This window comes from Cucurbitaria berberidis (assembly GCF_010015615.1).
Source record: "Cucurbitaria berberidis CBS 394.84 unplaced genomic scaffold K460scaffold_4, whole genome shotgun sequence".
Taxonomy (NCBI): domain Eukaryota; kingdom Fungi; phylum Ascomycota; class Dothideomycetes; order Pleosporales; family Cucurbitariaceae; genus Cucurbitaria; species Cucurbitaria berberidis.
In genome coordinates, this window is record NW_024468938.1 from 3,082,262 (window position 1) to 3,100,188 (window position 17,927).

Here is a 17,927-nt window from a genome sequence, read left to right on the forward strand (position 1 = left end):
GCACACTTTTACGCTGGACAAGTACTTGCTTCCTGTGTCAACTCGGGATCCCACCGAACGGTACATTTTGAATATTCACAAGTTCGAAACAGTCACCCACACTACATCCAGTGTTCATTCTTCATCTTACGGCCAGCCTGTTAGGCCATGATGCAACGAATCACGCGCTCTTAGCCCTCAGGAAAGGCACGCCCCATTCTTTCAAATGAAACTCAAGAGACATGGAAAACAAACAACGGTACGATAAGAGAAAGTAGACGACGGACGTGGCGAGGTAGAGACACGTAGAGCCCTGAGTGAGAGCAGCTCTATAAAAGATTGAAGCAGGAAGGAGGGAGACGAAATCTTGGTAAGCCACATGCTCTAAATCGATGACGCAACAAGGTCTTCTGCGTTCAACTTCGCCGGCTATCGACAACGATCGCGAGAGTTTGAGAGCGGCGCCGTCACTTTGGGAGTTTGCGTTTGCGTTGTGAATAAGTCTTAGGACACTTCGATGCCCACGGGTCTTCCTCGAGGCGGCCTCCTAATACGGCTAGCACTTGTCTCCATCTTCTACCACCTGCCCGCCCCCGCGATAGGATAAATCTCGCCCCACCCGCTTCCCCATCCTGCACCCCAACCTCAATGAACATCGCGCTTCCCAAAATCTCCAAGGACTGAGTTGTGCAGGTCGGTGTGCAGACATCGCCATTGTTGAAGTGCGTCATCGCAATTCTCCGCGTTTCGACTCGGTTTGAGCATCGTTTCATCCCAAGAGCAACAGGTTATCGGCATACACAACATGTCCAAGGAGTCGGTGGGGAAGGAGGCAGAAATCTGGTGAGTTTGCCATAAAAAATCTACGTAACAATATCACAGTTTCTTAGAGTCTCAAGAAGTCGGCTTCTTTCACTTCGGAAAGCTTTTTGTATACTTCCCGCTAGTGCTAAACATGATGGTCTCATCCCAAATCGTTATAGCCGCATCCTCCTAGGCTGCTGAGGCACTCCTGACACATTTGACACACATCAACACATCACATCCCGTTCTGTCCACCAGCAGACCAATCCGCTTCCGTACACATTGCCTACCAAGCGCCCATCCTAATACTCTTATTCCTCATGCAGCAGCAAGATGCTCAGGAACCGTCGCTCCCGGTTTCAGACACACCGTGACGCGGAGGAAGTACTGCGGTGACCATGCACTTCTATGCGTAGGCTCGGCGCCGTATAAAGCCGTTTGGTGCCCCGTCAGGCGAAGAGCTCCTTACCTCAAGCACTTTTCAGACCACGACTTTCCATCACTCTCGAGTCTTTTTAATTTCTTCGACTTCTCCAACTTCAACACATTCCTTTGTCGCCGGGCGACCTTACGATACCTTTCTACACGACACTTTAGACCTACATAATTCCTATACAAGATGAAGTTCACCACCATCATCGCTACCATCCTCTCCATGGCTGCTTTCACTATTGCCGCGCCTGTCGCAAACGATGGTATGCGTCGACCCACAAGTGCTGGATGGCATTCGTACTGACAGAGTCGTAGAAGTTGCCCGCGCCAACCACGGCGTTTGCTTCAAGAGCACGGAAGGCCAGATGGAGGCTATTCCCAACTGCTAGATATGATACCCTGGGATGAGACTGTAGGGTGCGTAGAAGCACCAGAGACAAGGGAGGATAAGACTACACGGTCGTGCGGCTGAGGCCAAGGTAGTGGTGTAATATGTAACCACCTACAATGGGAACTATCGTTTTGGAGCACCCAAGTCGTCTGTTACACATCAAATAGGATCCACTCCTTATAAATCCGTCAAGACTCGAAGCTCATCTCTCTTTTGTACATCCTTGTCACCCATATCCTGTCCAGTGCCACGCTTCGTCCCTTCCTGGTTCAACTTATTTCCTGGACCCAGCACCTCGTTAACCCAATCATTCGTCTCTTCGCGCCTCTCACTAGTCGCTTCTGGCGAGACTGCCTCCTCGTATATAGCCTCACCTAGCCCAACATCCCCTAAATTCCCCAGCCAATCCTGAGCCTTCTTCCTTCTACCCGATTTCTGCTTTCTTGCATGCTCCTCGGCTACCATTAGCGCATACAGCTTTTTACTCTTTGTAGGATAGAACCCGCCTGCAAGATGATAGCGCTGAATGAAACTTGGCATGAATGCTTTCTCGCGGGCGAGAGAGGACGAAATATGTGCGCGAAGAGGTGAGAAAGGGTCATAGTGGCTGTTGGCGTCTTTGTCATTATTATCAATGTTGGTGTCGTTACACTCGGTGTAATAAGGCGATAGTTTGTGCATCCAGAAACTTGTTGTTCTATCACTGGTACACAGAACTTTCATTAGGTTTTTGAACCCGTCCAATGGCTTCGTAACCCGGTTGACAGTGGATTCCCTAAATTTCTCAAGACTGTTTCTCAACTCGTTGGCGTCTAAGCTGTATGACAGCCTGACTAGACTCGCAATGAGTTCAGCATATGCCAGGATCTCTTCTACATCGAGTGAGCTTCTGTAACCGTTAAAAGTAATTCTGGAGACGGCTATGGTGGCCTGGGGAGGTCGTCCAGGTGGTAGCTTGGTATGACTTTCGCGGTCGCCTACGATGCTTGAGTCGATATTTTCTTCTTCATTATTACCACGAGCAGTATCCTTCATCTCCTTTGAGAAAAAATCACAAGACAGTGCAAGTCTTCTTCCCCTCTCTTCGAAACTCCTCATCTCTTCTAACAACTCCTCAAGCCCTGACCCATCGAGCACCTCCCACCACTCCCTTCTTCTGCCTTTCGTCCTCTCGCACGCTATATCTTCTTCGTCAAAGCCGCTTATCCACTTCTCCTTATCCCTCTGATATATGGTGCCTTTCCTTTTGTCACTAAGATGTTTCTTGTCTTTCAGTCTCTGCCAGAGAGCGGACCGATTCTTAGCTAATTGTACAATGCCTCGGTACTCTAAGAATCTGCTCAGGCTCCAGAACTCCAAGAGCGCGGTTGGTGTACTCAGCATCGTCAACTCGCTCTCAAACGCCGTAGCTAGCATGAGAAGCTTCTTCGCTGCGTCATGACTGAGGCTAGTTGTAATGGAGGCGGAAGTCGATGGGGGTATGACGGCAATGCTAATCCAACACCTCTTTCCGCATATTAGACTCCAAGACTTCGCAGCTTCTTCAATCCCGTTTTTGGGCACATTCCCATCTTCAAACGCCCATTTCAGCACTTTGAAAACCGTCTGAACCTCGTCTTCAAACCCTCGCCATTCGATAGAGTCAGTGGACAAAGGGATGTTAGAACGTTGGAGGAGCATGGGATATGCCCACACCATGTCACCCAATCGCACGCTCTCATCTGAGGCCAGGAGACCGTCGGTGTCGTCCGAATTGTGGGCGGGGCCGCTGCTGGGTCTTTCGGCGTTTGGCGCGGGCTGGATCGTCCAGTTTGCCCTACTTCGCGTTTCATCTTTGGTGTCTATGTCTGCCGATAAGTTTAGCTGTATTGGGACCTCGGGGCAGAACTGCCTCAACACTTCGTGTACTTTTCGCACTAGGTCTATACTACTATTGTCGGGGTTCCATAACCCAGGATCGACGTCGTCCCGGCGGCCGAGCAGAATGAAGGGGATCTGAAGGGTTAATGTTGGTTCCATACTATCTAGCGACCAAGTCTACACAAGTAAAAAAGTGACAAACTCGAGATCAAGTTAGGACGACGTTGGTGAATGCTGAAAGGGCAAACAAGTGAGACTGCAGAATGTCGAAGGGGCAAAGTAAGCTTGCGATGCGACTAGTATAGACAAAGGAAAGATACTTTACGGAGCGACACCAACACAAAGACACGTCGTATTTGTATCACACACACACACACTGGACAGAGACAAAGAGGATGCAGCCACACTCAACTCAAGTATTGAGGTTCGAACTGAGCCCGATGGCCCTATGTTCATTGCGATGACCCTTCTAGAGTTACTGTGCTCCCGCTTGAGCATCCAACCCAATCTATTTATATTGCAGTTAGTCCATGAGGACCAAAAGGCAAAATGATGAATGAAAGTAAATGCTTCATCTTCCCCTCCAGTACTACATCAACGCGTTACCACCAATGGAGATGTTTTCCTCCGTCTATCAAAGCTGTTGGCCACCTAGACCTGCGGCTGCGGGACGGCACCCGGGGCGGCGACAGCAGGATCAGTGCCCACAGGCGCAGCTGGCACACCGCCTTCATGCGTTGGAGGGGGTAGTTGGGTGTTATCGATGGCATCGCCACCGCTCTTCTTGGCCCACTTGGGTTCCTTCGCCCACTGCGGATCCCACCATGGCCCAGCATCGCTCAGTTGGCACGTCTTCTCACACTGGCACTTTCCACCGAACTCCTTGGGCAGATTCTCTGCGGGGACTTGAGCCAGCAACTCCTTCTCATATCCGCTGCCCAGGACGTGGATTTTGGCACTTGTAACGGGATCAAGGAACTTCTTGACGACGCTGAAGACGCCAGAGAAGCCCCAGGGTGCATTGATAATGTACATCTTGCCCAGGCGTTCGGGGTAATAGTTCTGGCTGATTGCAGACACGGATTGCAGGTAGCCGTAGACGGAGGTTGCCTTGGCAATCCCGACGCCCTTCAAGTCCATGATGGTGCATGATGTCTCGAGGAGGTAGCCGGATTTGCGAGAGCAGGCAGGCAGACGTGGGTCGGACATCTTCTCGTATTCGCAGACGAGGTTCTGGATCATGCGTTCTTGGGAGGTGATTTTGCCGAGCGCGGTGAGGTCGACTTTGCCGAGCTGCTCGATGTAGACTGGGCGGCCATCCTGTTCATGTGCGGTCAGTGGCTGCAAGTCCAAGTGTGGGATGGGATAGGGGAAGACGTACTTTGTCCGTCTTGTGGTAATACTGCGGGTAGTATTCAAATACCTGGGGCCGCTCCTTGTAGTCAAAGGTGCGCACCAGCTCCTCGACGCCAACACCAGCGTACTCTGCCCGCCACTTTTCGCTGTCGATGAACCTAGGAGCATGTTAGTGTCCCATTCGTACAAGCACCTTCCTTTTGAGAATCCACACTCCTGGATTGTACCCACATCTTCTTGGAGAGTTCGACATTGAACTTGCGAGCGCGGAGGAATCGTAGCTACGATTGAATTTAGTAGACGGCAACACGCCTCCTCAGGCAGGCAGATTGGGAGCCTACCAGCGTCAGGGTGTCGAGGTTCTTGGTAAAGCCAGCCTGCTCAAGCGAACTCCGCAGCTGAAAGACCTGGGCATCTTGCTCGGGCGTCGTGTGGCCGGGATGTCCGTTCTGGGCGGTGGGAGCAACCGTAGGATAATCGTAGTCGTCGTATTTGGCGTCACGCTGCAGCTCTTGGGGGGCTGCCATTGTAGGAGAATTGCGGGCCGACGAGGGCTTAGGGTGATGTCGACTAAGAGGCGTTGTAGGGGGGCGGAGGATGGGTTGGGGAGACTTGTCGAGGTGCGTCGAGGTGAGGTTGATGTTGTGAATGACTTGCTAGCTCCAGCACGTGGAGTAGGCTAGCTGCAGCGGCAAGCGAGACCGCCTCGTCATCTGTGCCCTCTCTCACACCCACCAGCGAATCAATAGCCAAGCCAAAGACAGTTGCCTCTTATGACGGAACCTCTACCTCATCCTAGCTTCCCATCCCAAATAGCGCGGCATCACAGTCACAGCATCTCGCGTATACGGTGTGAACGGTAAAGCCGTAGTCAACCCTACTTGAGCTGAAGGGGACATGGCTATTTTGATTGAGAGCTACCTAGTTGATACATTGCAGAAGAAAGGAAAACGCATAAAAGTCCAGAGAAGATAGATCAACGAACCGGAGCCGCGAAACACCCCTCACTTAGCCAGCCAAACGCTTCGCACATCTAAAAGAGAGTAGTAGTGGACCCCCCACCGCCCCCCAACGTTTAGGGTGACAAGACCGGGAAGAATATACCCGACACAAAAACAACAGACATGATGTGAGATTCGTGTACTAACCGCTGGGTTGCCCATTCCTCCCAAGATGACCAGACCGCACACCCCCCTCAGAGCGAATCACTCCGCCAACCAACTAAATCGGACGCAATGGACAAGCCTAGACTTCCGCCATGGAACCCACAAAACCGACGAGAGACACGAGGAGCAACCAAACACCGAGTAAATGACGCCTGCAAAACGACGATCCGCTTCCACACAAAGGCTATAGACAGATTCGCACGTCAGATCATGTCTTTGTTGATCAAGATCTCCGATCCCTGTCTCGGCTTGGCCCAAAGTCGACTTCCGAAACCTTCTTCTCTTTCCGCGGGCTCTTGACAATGTATTGCGCATACAGAGCGACATGATCGCTGGGGAAGTGGTAGTTTGGAAATCCTGGAACCCGCTGGAGGTAGCCCTTGTCGATGTCGCCGAGTAAGCCGACCACCTGGAGCGTATTTGTCGAGTACCAGATATAGTCGAGGACGCCTTGGAAGTGGGGAACATAGTTGGTGAACGTCAACTCTCCAATCGCCGAGTAGCTAGACTTGATACTAAACGGATGCGATATGCCGTCCCTGGTAAAGTTGCCATACTTTCGAGTTCCGAGATCCTCATGGACGTTCGAGATTGTTCCTTGTGTGATGAGCTCGTAGACACCAGAGTGAGGTAGTGAGTTGAAGTCACCGCACAGTAACAGTGGGATCTGTGCACCGTCCGAATATTCCATTGACGGACCTGGCTCCTGGGTTGGATCGGGTTCCTTCCCTTCTTCGCTGTCACCGTTTGTGAATCGAAACACCACCTTGTCTTTGCAAGGAGGGAACTTTGCCCACTTGTTGGCGAATTTGGTAATACCTTCCATCAAAATGGCAACCTGCACAAGCTTGACGTCGGTGAATGCTGGGTTCCAGAAAACGTGCACATTTCCGACAATGAACCTTGAGCCCGTCACGCGGTTTTCAAGGAACGCAACGACTCCGATGTCGTCGCGGGGCATGACGCGGTTGAAGATGTCGTGCTCGCCTTTCATATCTGGCCTGTTGATGGCGGTATTGGCAAAGTCGATGAGTTGTTTATCCAGCAAAATGTACCTATGATCATTAGCACGGTTGCAAGGACGACCTAGCTTCGGAATCGTACTTACTTGCTGTTCTTGAAGAAAATGGCACACCCATCCACAAGCTTAGCCTCTCTCTCTGCCATGGTTCGCGCTCTTGACTTTGGCCAGAAAACTCCCTTGTAGTCATTGTGAGCCAGCGCTTCCCGGAAGAACTCGTTGAAGCTGTCCTGATCGATTTCTTGCAGACATACTATATCTGCATTTCGTTCTCGCAATTCGGCTAGAATGAGTTCCCTACGGTTTTCCCAGGCCAGCGCTGTACTTGGCGTGTACCCATATTGTGACTGCGTGCAGTATTTGTCGCAGAGAATGTTGTAGCTCAACGCCGTAACGGTCTCTTGTGATGGGTCTTGAATCTCGTCGAGGACGATCCAATCTCGCTCAGGTGGTGCTTCAGGACCAGGCGCATTCTCACGGAAATGCTTAATGAGCTCTGTTGTCCCTTGTTCGGTGATAATCTGCTTTAGATCCTCTGGGATAGGATTGCCTTCAATGCCGAGCGTTTCTAGTTGATACAAGGAACCCAGTTCGTACGGAAGATTGTCGATATGATTGTCAAAGAGGAGCAATTGCTTCAGGTTTACGAGCATGCCAATTTCCGGGGGCAAGTACTGCAGGTTGTTCAGAGACAGATCCAGATGCGTGAGGTTCCGTAGCTGTCCGATGTTTTGGTGGATGTAAGTAAGCTTGTTGCAATTGACGTAGAGCTTAGTGAGGAAGGTGTAGTTGAACAGTGCAGGTGTGATGACTTTCAGATTCTGTCCGCCAAAATCCAGGATAGTCCAGATGTGGCTCTCCTTGGCATCCTCTACACGCTGAGCTGCAGGCCTATTGCGCTCTTCCTTGTCTGAGTCTTTCTGCATGCCATTGGTGGTGCCTGCTACAATGCTTTTGCTAACACTCGGGTGGATGCGAGCGTGCGAGTGCGACTGTGTCATCTCACGCGCAATCTGCGCCATGCGCAACTGCTCTGCCCAATGCTCGTTGGGCGGCTTGCTAAGCCCGCTAGTGACGCTGCCAGGTGTGCCATTCTGGAGATGGCTCGGCGTGAAGTTAGGCTGCACATTGGACATTCCCCCGCTCGAGATGTTGTGCTGGTGGTTGTATTGTCCGCCATGGTTGATGCCAGTTTGTTCTTGGTGATGCTGGTGATGTTGGTGATGGTGCTGGTTGTGTTGGAAGGGCTTGCCGAGATTCATTTGCATAGCATAGTTCTGCTGGCCGCCGCGTCCATTCAGCATAACGTTGTGGGACTGGTGCCCGTGGCCTTGGTTGAACATGCCGAACTGCTGTGGAGACGAACGTACGGGAGATCGCGAGGGGGAGGGCGTATCGGGGTTGTTGAAGGGTATGCGGCCGCTAGTAGTGGGCGACCGCACTCGGTTGGGGAGGGTTCGTATGTTCTGTGCGTGTTGCGGGTAGAAGGTCTGGCCGGCTCCCCTTTGGTAGACCGAGTACTCGGCCATCTAAGGGAGTCGCGGCGCGAGATATCGAGGGTCCCGGGGGCGGCAGTGGATACTCAAGGTGAAAGCCCCGGGACGATATGGCGAGAGAGGGCGTCAGGTAGGCGGTGGGGTTCGGGCACGCGATTTTCTTCGTTGTAACATGGACGCCCGTACTGCACCTCGACATGAGCTTGCGCTAACCGACTCTGCACCCGTAGAGCATGTATTGACGTCTCCTGTGCTGGTTCGCGAGCGGCGGTGGAGTTGGAGCGGGGACTCGATAGTGAACGTCTATGGCGGGGTCGCTCTCGGGTGAAAGCCTCTCGAGGTGCCCAGAGGAAGCCCGGGTGGCTATTGATATATCGAGCCTATTTTCTGGCGCTGTCAGTTGCTGTAGCAAGCAGAGGGGGGGCCGCAGACGAGGTTGACGCCGCCAGTGGACGACAACAGAAGCGGGTGGAAGCTGCGCACGTACGGCAGCTGGAGGGGTTCAAAGGGCGCGCGGCAAGGCAAAGCAGTCTCAATTGTGCCAGATGAATTGGTTGATGTTCCAACTGCAGCGCGGAGAAGAATAGAGAGCGTAGTGATGCTAAATGGCCCGGCCGACGTGAAGCTCTCCAGCGGTGCATCGGCCAAGGTTCGTTGTCCAAGCGCGGTCACGTGCAGCATCACCCATCGCGCGTCTTCAACCATCCAAACTTGCAAGACGACGACGACCCTTGTTCGATCTCTGCGCTCATGGGCCCAGCCAGGTACCGGCGTCCATTTCGCCCTCCGTCCGTCATGTGCAACTTTGATGCTTTGCTCTCCGCATTCGAGAGCCACTGAAGGACTACGGGCGCTCCAAAACGATCACCACGCACGCTGCCCGATTATTACCTGCAGCAGCGGCAGGCTCCGCTTATGCAGAAACGAGACGCCACCCCTCGTCCAGGGCTGCCTCCTGTTTGTGGCGGCCGTTACCTATGCCTAGGTACTATTGTGTTTTGAAAATCTGGGGACGCACTCAGCCGCAACCGTGATTGATCGGAGATGGTGCACCACTTCTCCTCGGTTGCTACTCGAAGCGGCTGGCCTGGTCTGGCCTGGAGCTCCTCATCTGAGCTGCGCTCTCTACCACTACAGCCGGACCTTGGTACCCAACACCTTTGCCGCACGCTCCTCCAATCTGACTTCCTCCCGCCGAGCGCTGCTGTCGTCCATTCTCGCTCCGCTGTTCCGCGTCATTTCTCGTGCTGACTCGGACACACGTGCTTATCAGACGGCTAAGGAAAGGTGCAATATCGCGCTCCCGCTAAAACAGTGGGGCGAGCCTGGAGGGTGTCAAGAATGGCCGACTGGTATTTAGTTAGTACTGCGTCGTGACCTTCGAGTATTTGCTAGGAAGCATGGTGTGCTAATCCAGAACTCAGTATCGCTATTCAGGCGGCAACGTCACCCTTCCTCCTATACGCTCCAAGACCACAGAGGTAAAGCAGTGGGACCTGACAACGACAGATGCCCTCGGGAGAACGATATCTGCAACGTCCACGTCCACGACTTCTCCAGGCAGCCATCCGATGGACGTGACGCGCGCCTCAATGTCTAGTACTTCGACTCAAAGTACGAGAGAGGAAGTTGGTGGTGCCTCGTCCGAACCATTTATCCTACGCCATGGACGGCGATACCTTCGAAGCGTGTTGCACTACCCCCTTCCCTGCGACCTACCTGAGCTCCACCGCCAAAACCTACAAACTCTTCTTGCAACGTCCATCTTCGGTCGAGCCTTGGGCTCAACGCCATGCCCGCAAAACCCCCCGAGAAAAGTGCTGGACATTGCTTGTGGTAGTGGATATTGGTCGGCCATGTGCCATGACTTCTTAAGCGGTCTAGGCTATGACAATGTCTCCTTCACCGGCCTGGACATTGTCCCCTTGGCTGGCGACCTGCCACGGCAGGGAATTGACTGGAACTTTGTGCAGCACGATCTGCGCAAACTCCCGCTGCCGTTTGACGATGACGAATTCGATATTGTTATCATGAAGGATATGAGCATGGTGATACCGTTGGGAGAGCCGTCACAGAGGGTACGTGAGCTCACAATGCACAAAACATACCAAAGACAATTCGCGTAATGGTCAGCTTTGCATGGGATTGTTTTCCTTTTGCTGCACTTTTAACGCACAAGTTGCTGACTATCCCCTCCCGAATTTTAGACACTCGACGAAGTAACACGGATACTACGCTCTGGAGGTACGCTAGAGATCTGGGAATCAGACCACATTATCCGGTCGATTCTGCCACACCCACCACCTCCACCAGGGAAGAATGAGCAAGAGTACGCTTGTGCTGTATCGACGGGAACGTTTCTGATATCTCCAATAACACCCTTTACCGAGGTGCAGAACAAATACCTTCAAGATTCGAACACATGGATACAGGAAGCGCTAGATCGACGAAAACTGTCTCCCACACCCTGTGCACGCATGTCAGAGATGCTGCTGCAAGAGACGGAGACGCTTTGCGACGTGGAAAACCGCCGAGTTGCGATTCCGCTTGGTGAGCTGCGGTGGGAACGCGAGGCTGCGGGCGAGCGCACCAAGGAGCAGGCGGCTCTCCGATACACTGCACTGTTGGTCGTTATCCAGTTGATTGAGAGTCTGGAGCCCCTGCTGAAGGAAGTAAGCGGCAAGAACCAAGAAGAATGGCAGCGCTGGTAAGATGACGTACACACTGCATGTGAGACCTGGACTGACTCGATTTTTCTTAGGTGGGGATGGATGATGGCGAATCTGCTGGAACAGAAGGGAGCGTCAAGTGGAGCGGTTTTTGAAGTGGGCTGTTGGTGGGCTACAAAGATTTGAACCTGTCACTCTCGTAGCTGGCGGCGTACCGATGTTTTTATGATATCCCGGCCTGTTCACGGCCACTATTGGCGAGTTCCAAAGACATGAGCATCTAGGAGAGGTTGTCGTATCGTTGGCGCAGGGTTCGATAACGCTTCAGGTAGTAACTGATGTCGTTAGCTGTGATGCGATACCATACCGTCTCTTTTACTTTGACGTACAGTGCTTCTATTCCTGTCATGTTGTACTTAATTGATGATGCAAATTACAGTTTGTCACATGGTAGCTCACCTTTCTTCACAAACTCGGCCCTCTGAAGCCCTTTCCTAATCTGCGCTTCGTCCGTCACCTCTCGCTGGCTGGCGAATGCCTTGCGCAGACGGGCTCTGAAGTAGTCGTATCCCTGGGGGTATTCACGTCCCATGTACAATAGGTCTACCACGTCAATCTAAGTGTTCTTTGGCCGTGCTCGAATGCAGCGCCGATCAGATGCAGAGGTTGTCCCATACCTTTGTAAATACGAATGACCTGATGTCGAAGCGTAGGATTGGAGGAAGCCATGCTGCAGTCAACGCCAATGGTGTCTGTGTGTGTATGTATGGTGATGGATTATTTGGAGCTGGAGCACGGGCCCAGTTCTGACGTAGGGCTACTGTATGGGATTGTGCGAACTCGGCTTCGTTCCGTCGGCACGCAGCACGCAATCCTAAACAGCATGAATGGCACCTAGGTATACTTGAAGTACCTCCTAACCCAATCACCAGAGCGCCCTCGTACAGGCGTCATGCGCCCATCTGCCCTGCGCTCAGCGCTCTTGTACCCCACATGCAGGCCGACACTTTGGAGCATCCAAAGCGTACCGCGCATAGCGCGCTGTCAGTCGACCTCTACGGCCACTCTCAGCCCACGATGGCTCTCCGACGTGAAGACGCGAATCGGCAAGTGCATCATGTTTGGCATAAGCCCTGCTCAGACGCAGGAAGCTGGTTCGATATTACAAGAGATGGCTGTGGATTGGAGGGAACTGGTAGCTGGCAGCGAGGGCTTTCTCACGGGGATGCAGTACAGGGGACTCTATCGGCAGGAGGTGGTATGGGGTGAGATGGTAGTTTTCCCCGCCTCCATCCTCGTGTACACCAGCTAATGCAGATATTTTGGTTGTGTGTAGGACAGCATGGTGAGACAACATTGGCCTCGCGCAACATTGGCGGCGGAAAGCTGATGAACAAAAGGGTACCTTTCCCGTCTAGGGACCTTGACAGGCAGAGAAGATGGCTACTAACTCGAGTTCCAGGCCACGTTAACAACGTCATGTACAATCGCTATGCCGAATCAGCCCGATGCACCTGGACGCTCAACTTTGCGGCGAGTGATGCTGTGCACAAGGCGGAGTGGATGGAGCTCATGACACCAAAGCACATTGGTCTTATCTTACGGAGCATTAAAACGGACTACAAGTTTGTAAGAACCTCTTTCCTATCTAGCGCGCGAACTAGTCAACTCGCTGTGGTACGGGAGGCTTTGTCCACTGGACGAATGCAGCGGACTCGATATCGATATCAGAAGCGACCGTCGCTAACCCCACTTCACACATGAAGCCAATGAAATGGCCCGACAGGTAAGCTCTTCAACATGTGTTGTTAGAGGATATAAGTAACTCTGACAGGGTAACGGTGCTGCATAAGCTGAGAAACAAGCCGACGACGGACACGGATCACTTCATTCTCGATGTTTTGATCCTGTCCGAGGTGCACCGCCGTGCAGCTGCGCGGTGCATCGAGGATATCGTCGTCTATGACTACCAAAAAGCACAAAAGTGTCGGCTCAAGCCCTTTATGGTAGACAAGTTCCGCGAGACGTTTGAGCTCCAGGAGCAAGCCAAGGAGAAGTGCCGCATTCGGGTGAAGACGCTGCTGGACAGGGTGCGGCAGTTGGAGAAGGGCAGCTGGGATAGAGCGGATGCAGAGGAGGACATGGGTGGTGCAGGCAAGCAGTAGAGACAGTCTGTAGCGTAGCGGTAATGTTGAGGCATGGTGTGATATTTCGCCTGTGGTGATGGTGATGATGATGCTGATGCTGATCTTTGTGAGCTGTTTCAACCATAGGCCATGGCGATGATCTACATGCCCGTTGAGCGCGTGACTGTCTAGGCTTCGGTTAGTTTTGCATGGGCGGATGCGATTGGTGTGGTTGTGATAAGCTTCGACGCCGGCACAATGCAGACGCGGGGAGTAGCATCGAGGGGCCTGCAGAAGAAGCGGAAGGCTTGCACGCTTACTGGAAAAAGTCCCGAAGCTCTCTAGAGTCGAGGAGAGTAGCGGTAGTAGGAGTAGGGCTGCTGCTTGCGAGTGAGTATAGGGACTCTGGTAGGTAGGGTACCTAGACGCAGGCGTGTGAGATGTGTGAGGAGGGCGATGCGGTCAGGTTCGCACAAGTTCACTGGCCATGTTGCTCTCTTTGCTCAGCTCAGGGGGGGTCCTGGGGACACGCAAATGAAGCAGAAGGACTAGGAAGACGGCGTGAGGACTAATTGGCTGAAGTCTCGGACCCTCTTCGGGGGGGGGTGGGTTATGGGTGGGTGGTTGTGTGAGCGGTGCAAGCAAGAAATCAAAATGCCATGCCAAATGTGACATGCCAGACCACGGCGAGCCTCGGAACAAAGGAGCCAAAAAATCAGCAGCACTTTGTTTGGGCCAGGGCGGCCCACTAAAATCCATCAGATCTTTCACCCACGGGCTATTCTTGCTTGCATGGGGTTTGGAAGCTTGACGTGACAGGGCCAAGCCTTTGGTCGGGCGTCGGGTCGGCCAAGTGTGTGTGTGTGAGTGAGTGAGTGACTGAGTGCCATCTATCATCGATCATCTCTTCCTCTTCCTCTTCCTCCTCCCAACCCACCACCCCCCCTCCCTCGCTCGCATAGCACACGACACACCGGATCCGTCCCACAGAGCAGGGCTCCCGATCTTCCAGTCTGGCTCGTCCTGTGCAGCAGTCGAGTCGACCTGGGCAGACCGCAGCCTCATCGCACCGCCGCCTATGGTAGCTGCGAAAGGGAAGAGGCAATCGGCGAACCAGCACGACAAGCGACACGAGAATGGCGTCGTGGCTCCCGGCAGGCGCATCACAAAGCAGAAGAGCAACACGCAGCTCAACGGCCACGCCCAAGGCAACCATGGCAAGGTGCAGCCCTCAACGCTGCTGCCGCCGCTGCAACAACCTCCGCCGCTCAACCCTCTTGTAACCCACGCCCTCGCCGCCCACACCACGACGGTACTGGCAGACGCGCCCGCACGCTCCAGCCTCGACGAGCCCGCTGCCGCCATGGACCGCACTCGTGCCCGCGCTGCCTCGGACCTCTCGCTCGACAACCTCGACGCCTGCCGCGCCTACGACAGCCCCTTCGACCCGGTGCCCGCCTCACCAGCGCCCCGCCGTCTCGACGCCAATGGCTCCAAGACGACGTCCTTCTCCATGGCCACCATCTTCGCCGTGCCCGCCACCATTCTCACCTCCTGTCCTCTGCGCGACGTCCTCGCCATCCTCATCATCCTCCTCCAACTGCCCCCCACCGTCCTCACCGTCATTCAGTTCCTCTTCGCAACCCTCACTTTTGTGCCTCCCCAGGCCGGAACTCCCCTCTCCGCACTCTCCGCCTTTCCATCCTTCACCGACATCTTCCAGGGCTCTGGCGGGACCCCTTCGCTCTTCACCACCATTTTTGCCGACGCATTCATACTAGTCATCTGGCTCGTCTTGTGGGTGCCTGTGCAGAACTTTTTTCTCGACCTCGCCCAGGCCGTCATTGCCATTGCGCTCGGCGGTGCTGCGGCCGGAAAGAATGGCACAACCAACAGCATCTTCATCTGTTTCTTCATCATTCTCACCAACCATCTCTTCAGATTCAGGCCTCTCCGGCAACACATTGTCCACTTCCTGTGGACGGGGCTCGCTCGGGGGGGCCTTGAATTTCTGACGAGCCCACCGAGTACGCCGACCTACTTGGAAAGCTTCTCGACACCCCATGGCTGGCTTCGCAGCCTCCTGGGGATCCACATTCTAGCCCAAGGTGTCGTTCGCATAATCCGGCGCTCTCTTTCTCGACGGGACGTGGCTTCCTCGCTACCGACTGGCAAGAAGGCGGACCCTGAAGCTGGCGTGCTTCAACGTGCCAACTCGACTACTCTCGATCCCAATGCCGATGTCCCCAATGCCTCGAGTACCGACGGCCGCCCGCCCGGGCCGTCACCCGCACCACATTCGCAAAAGGATAAAGCGAGTAGCTCTAGGAGGAAGAGGAAGCAAGCTACTCATGTTCGCAGTCAGCAGCCCTTTTGGGCTGCACTTGCCAGTACAAAAGTTACAGTTTTAAAAGAAATGGAAAGCAGCCGGGCAGCAAACGATGCCGACGAGGCCAACGCAAAAGACGCAAATCACATTGGAAACGCTGTTTGGAGATCGGAAGACGATCGTGTTTGGATTTCAGAAGTCGGCTATTCCGACATTTCATTTCGTGTCAGTTTATTTAGCGGGGTCGTTTTTCAAGAGCAGGAGGATGAGGATGCAAGCGTGGCATCTGGCATTGACAGGTCGAAGCCTTTCTACATTCGCGTAAACGGAGCAGATTGGAGTTCGACCCGCATTCGGCAGAGCACTCCGCTAGGATACCAGGGTCAAGAGGGAACCGGTTTTTGGGTAGGGGAAATCTTTGGTCTGACGGCTCTCTCCAACTACTATTGCGAGTTTGTCCGGACCATGGACAACCAAGTTTTCTACTCCGCAAGCCTTATTACCTCGGCCAGCCCCGTAACCGAACTAGGTGAGCATACCCAATTTCGGCAATTTTCCCCCCTCCCCACCCCTCGCTCTAACAGTGGTTATCTAGCTTCCGTTGCCTCTCCGCCAGCACATCAAACTCTGCGACCTTCTTCGCCAACGACAACACTAAAGAACTCGATTGCCGCGGCCGACCAACAACTACAGGAGCTGCGTAATCGCTTGAAGCGCAATAAGAAGGATCACAAGACAGCCGTCGGCAACATCAAGAAAGAGGTCGACACTCTCAGCAACCGCCTTGCCAATGCCGGAGGTACTGATGACCGTCAACGCCAGCGCGTCCTACAGTTCACGCAAAACATCCGCCAAGCTGATGACGCTGCAGCCGAGTTTGCCCTTCAAGATGATCATCTAGGGGGCATCCCCGAGAACGAGGCTCAAGAGGCTGCCGTCAAGAAAGCGGAGTGGAAGAGGGAGCGAAACAACAAAAACGCCGTGTCTAGCGAATTCGACAACATCAAGGCCGAGATTGAGCGCCAGGTCCAAAGTGTCGAATCTGACATCACCGCTGCACTTCAGAAAAGGGAACGCCTCCAGCAACGTCAAACCAGGCTCAACGAACAGCACGATCGTCTCGTTACTGCCAACCAGGAAGGCTTCACTGCCAAGCAAAGAAGAGAGCAGGAACGTACAGCTTTGAGACAACAGCGCGCCGATGTCGAGAATCAGTACCGTAGCAATATCAACGGATATGAACGCCGCAGCGAGGAGCACAATATCGCCACTACCCAAATCATGCAGACAATCCAACACTACGAGGACATGCTTCTACAGCAGCATCAACAAGTCTCCGTTCCTACTACACCTGAAGGGCCCCTTCCTGGCACAGGCATGTCTCCACACGCCAACGCCTTCACCAGCTTCACGTTTCCATCGCTCAACTCTCACGTTGATAGCACTCCTGGCTCTCTCCGCGGCGGCGCCCGCGGTCGCTCATCGTCGATGCATTCCAACGTTTCCGGCTTCACAGACGGCTTCGAAGAACACACCTCTCCATCCGGCTACGTTCTGGGCAACCCTTTCAACACTCCGGGGATGCTCAACGGACACAATGGAAGTCATGGTAGTGGCAGCTTAAGCTCGGGTACGTCGAGCCAGAGCTCCAGCCAAAAAGATCCCTTGAGTCCCTATCAAAGCGTCAAGCCGATGATGGTCAGGAGTCCGACGGGTGGCAGTGGCGGCTTGATGAGTCCAATTGGCAGCGGCAGGTAAATCATATGCGGTTTGTTCTTTTGTGGCCTTTAGATAGCTTTTCCAATGTGATTTTGCGTTCTTTCGGTGGACTAAACATCGTTACAATGCTCTTCTTCTACTTGCATGGTGCAGTCGCTGTCAACATAGACGTTTCCTGGCGTAAGGTAAGTCTTCTCCACCTTTTAACCAATGCCTATCAGATTCTGTGCCCGGCGTCGCCGTCGATTTCGTCTTTGATATCCTCCAGCGTTGGACTCCATGTGCCTTGCACATTGTGTGAGCAATTACCAATACTTATCATCGTCATTGAAGTCGAAATTGAAATTGAAATTGAAAAGGTCGCACCAGGAACAGTGGATGCGGAGATGGAATCACGGGGACCAAACATAAGGGACTAGGGAAGGATTTTGTTGTATTGCAGCGGGTGCAAACGCCTCAATCCATAGAAGCGAACACGCTTCAGAAGAGACTATATGCGCGCCTTCATCTTCCAGCAAAGTATATAGCCAGGAGTTCCTTCCAGTCACCCTGTTCATGGTCCCGAGTACGCGCCTATGC

The 17,927-nt window shown here is 53.5% G+C and overlaps 8 protein-coding genes across 8 annotated transcripts; 4 read left to right on the top strand and 4 right to left on the bottom strand.

The window, feature by feature from the left end:
• Positions 1–1,402: 1,402 nt before the first annotated feature.
• On the top strand, positions 1,403–1,604 carry K460DRAFT_408117 (uncharacterized protein; the record flags this gene model as incomplete). Its single annotated transcript, XM_040937134.1, has 2 exons — positions 1,403–1,478; positions 1,531–1,604. The coding sequence occupies 2 exons, from the start codon at positions 1,403–1,405 to the stop codon at positions 1,602–1,604; spliced, it is 150 nt and encodes a 49-aa protein (XP_040786357.1).
• Positions 1,605–1,783: 179 nt separating this feature from the next.
• Positions 1,784–3,625, bottom strand: K460DRAFT_397017 (uncharacterized protein; the record flags this gene model as incomplete). Its single annotated transcript, XM_040936137.1, has 1 exon — positions 1,784–3,625. One exon carries the CDS (start codon positions 3,623–3,625, stop codon positions 1,784–1,786), a length of 1,842 nt encoding a protein of 613 aa, XP_040786358.1.
• Positions 3,626–4,117: 492 nt separating this feature from the next.
• On the bottom strand, positions 4,118–5,349 carry K460DRAFT_357480 (SEC14 cytosolic factor; the record flags this gene model as incomplete). Its single annotated transcript, XM_040932038.1, has 4 exons — positions 4,118–4,786; positions 4,848–4,980; positions 5,054–5,103; positions 5,164–5,349. The coding sequence occupies 4 exons, from the start codon at positions 5,347–5,349 to the stop codon at positions 4,118–4,120; spliced, it is 1,038 nt and encodes a 345-aa protein (XP_040786359.1).
• Positions 5,350–6,211: 862 nt separating this feature from the next.
• Positions 6,212–8,538, bottom strand: K460DRAFT_288235 (uncharacterized protein; the record flags this gene model as incomplete). The annotated part of the gene is made up of 2 exons (XM_040929032.1): positions 6,212–7,043; positions 7,097–8,538. The coding sequence occupies 2 exons, from the start codon at positions 8,536–8,538 to the stop codon at positions 6,212–6,214; spliced, it is 2,274 nt and encodes a 757-aa protein (XP_040786360.1).
• Positions 8,539–9,792: 1,254 nt separating this feature from the next.
• On the top strand, positions 9,793–11,489 carry K460DRAFT_368655 (uncharacterized protein). Its single transcript, XM_040933820.1, has 3 exons — positions 9,793–10,583; positions 10,713–11,212; positions 11,267–11,489. Exons 1-3 carry the CDS (start codon positions 10,098–10,100, stop codon positions 11,358–11,360), a joined length of 1,080 nt encoding a protein of 359 aa, XP_040786361.1. The 5' UTR covers positions 9,793–10,097; the 3' UTR covers positions 11,361–11,489.
• On the bottom strand, positions 11,266–11,919 carry K460DRAFT_368656 (LYR motif-containing protein 5A). Its single transcript, XM_040933821.1, has 4 exons — positions 11,852–11,919; positions 11,634–11,777; positions 11,564–11,576; positions 11,266–11,509 (listed from the first exon to the last, which is right to left on the bottom strand). The coding sequence occupies exons 1-4, from the start codon at positions 11,901–11,903 to the stop codon at positions 11,455–11,457; spliced, it is 264 nt and encodes an 87-aa protein (XP_040786362.1). The 5' UTR covers positions 11,904–11,919; the 3' UTR covers positions 11,266–11,454.
• Positions 11,920–12,041: 122 nt separating this feature from the next.
• K460DRAFT_368657 (uncharacterized protein) lies at positions 12,042–13,381 on the top strand. Its single transcript, XM_040933822.1, has 5 exons — positions 12,042–12,447; positions 12,511–12,520; positions 12,637–12,803; positions 12,941–12,960; positions 13,009–13,381. Exons 1-5 carry the CDS (start codon positions 12,127–12,129, stop codon positions 13,337–13,339), a joined length of 849 nt encoding a protein of 282 aa, XP_040786363.1. The 5' UTR covers positions 12,042–12,126; the 3' UTR covers positions 13,340–13,381.
• Positions 13,382–14,070: 689 nt separating this feature from the next.
• K460DRAFT_342380 (uncharacterized protein) lies at positions 14,071–17,651 on the top strand. Its single transcript, XM_040931190.1, has 2 exons — positions 14,071–16,158; positions 16,225–17,651. Exons 1-2 carry the CDS (start codon positions 14,379–14,381, stop codon positions 17,385–17,387), a joined length of 2,943 nt encoding a protein of 980 aa, XP_040786364.1. The 5' UTR covers positions 14,071–14,378; the 3' UTR covers positions 17,388–17,651.
• Positions 17,652–17,927: the final 276 nt, after the last annotated feature.

Bases quoted from the DNA above. Each gene is read 5' to 3' on its own strand.
- K460DRAFT_368656 (XM_040933821.1), bottom strand. From the start codon at position 11,903: ATGGCTTCCTCCAATCCTACGCTTCGACATCAGGTCATTCGTATTTAC. The intron at 11,778-11,851 runs GTATGGGACAAC...TTGACGTGGTAG, and splicing joins GGTCATTCGTATTTACAAAG to ACCTATTGTACATGGGACGT.
- K460DRAFT_368657 (XM_040933822.1), top strand. From the start codon at position 12,127: ATGCGCCCATCTGCCCTGCGCTCAGCGCTCTTGTACCCCACATGCAGG. The intron at 12,804-12,940 runs GTAAGAACCTCT...TCACACATGAAG, and splicing joins TTAAAACGGACTACAAGTTT to CCAATGAAATGGCCCGACAG. The intron at 12,961-13,008 runs GTAAGCTCTTCA...TAACTCTGACAG, and splicing joins CCAATGAAATGGCCCGACAG to GGTAACGGTGCTGCATAAGC.
- K460DRAFT_368655 (XM_040933820.1), top strand. From the start codon at position 10,098: ATGTCTAGTACTTCGACTCAAAGTACGAGAGAGGAAGTTGGTGGTGCC. The intron at 10,584-10,712 runs GTACGTGAGCTC...CCCGAATTTTAG, and splicing joins TGGGAGAGCCGTCACAGAGG to ACACTCGACGAAGTAACACG. The intron at 11,213-11,266 runs GTAAGATGACGT...GATTTTTCTTAG, and splicing joins CAAGAAGAATGGCAGCGCTG to GTGGGGATGGATGATGGCGA.
- K460DRAFT_342380 (XM_040931190.1), top strand. From the start codon at position 14,379: ATGGTAGCTGCGAAAGGGAAGAGGCAATCGGCGAACCAGCACGACAAG. The intron at 16,159-16,224 runs GTGAGCATACCC...GTGGTTATCTAG, and splicing joins CAGCCCCGTAACCGAACTAG to CTTCCGTTGCCTCTCCGCCA.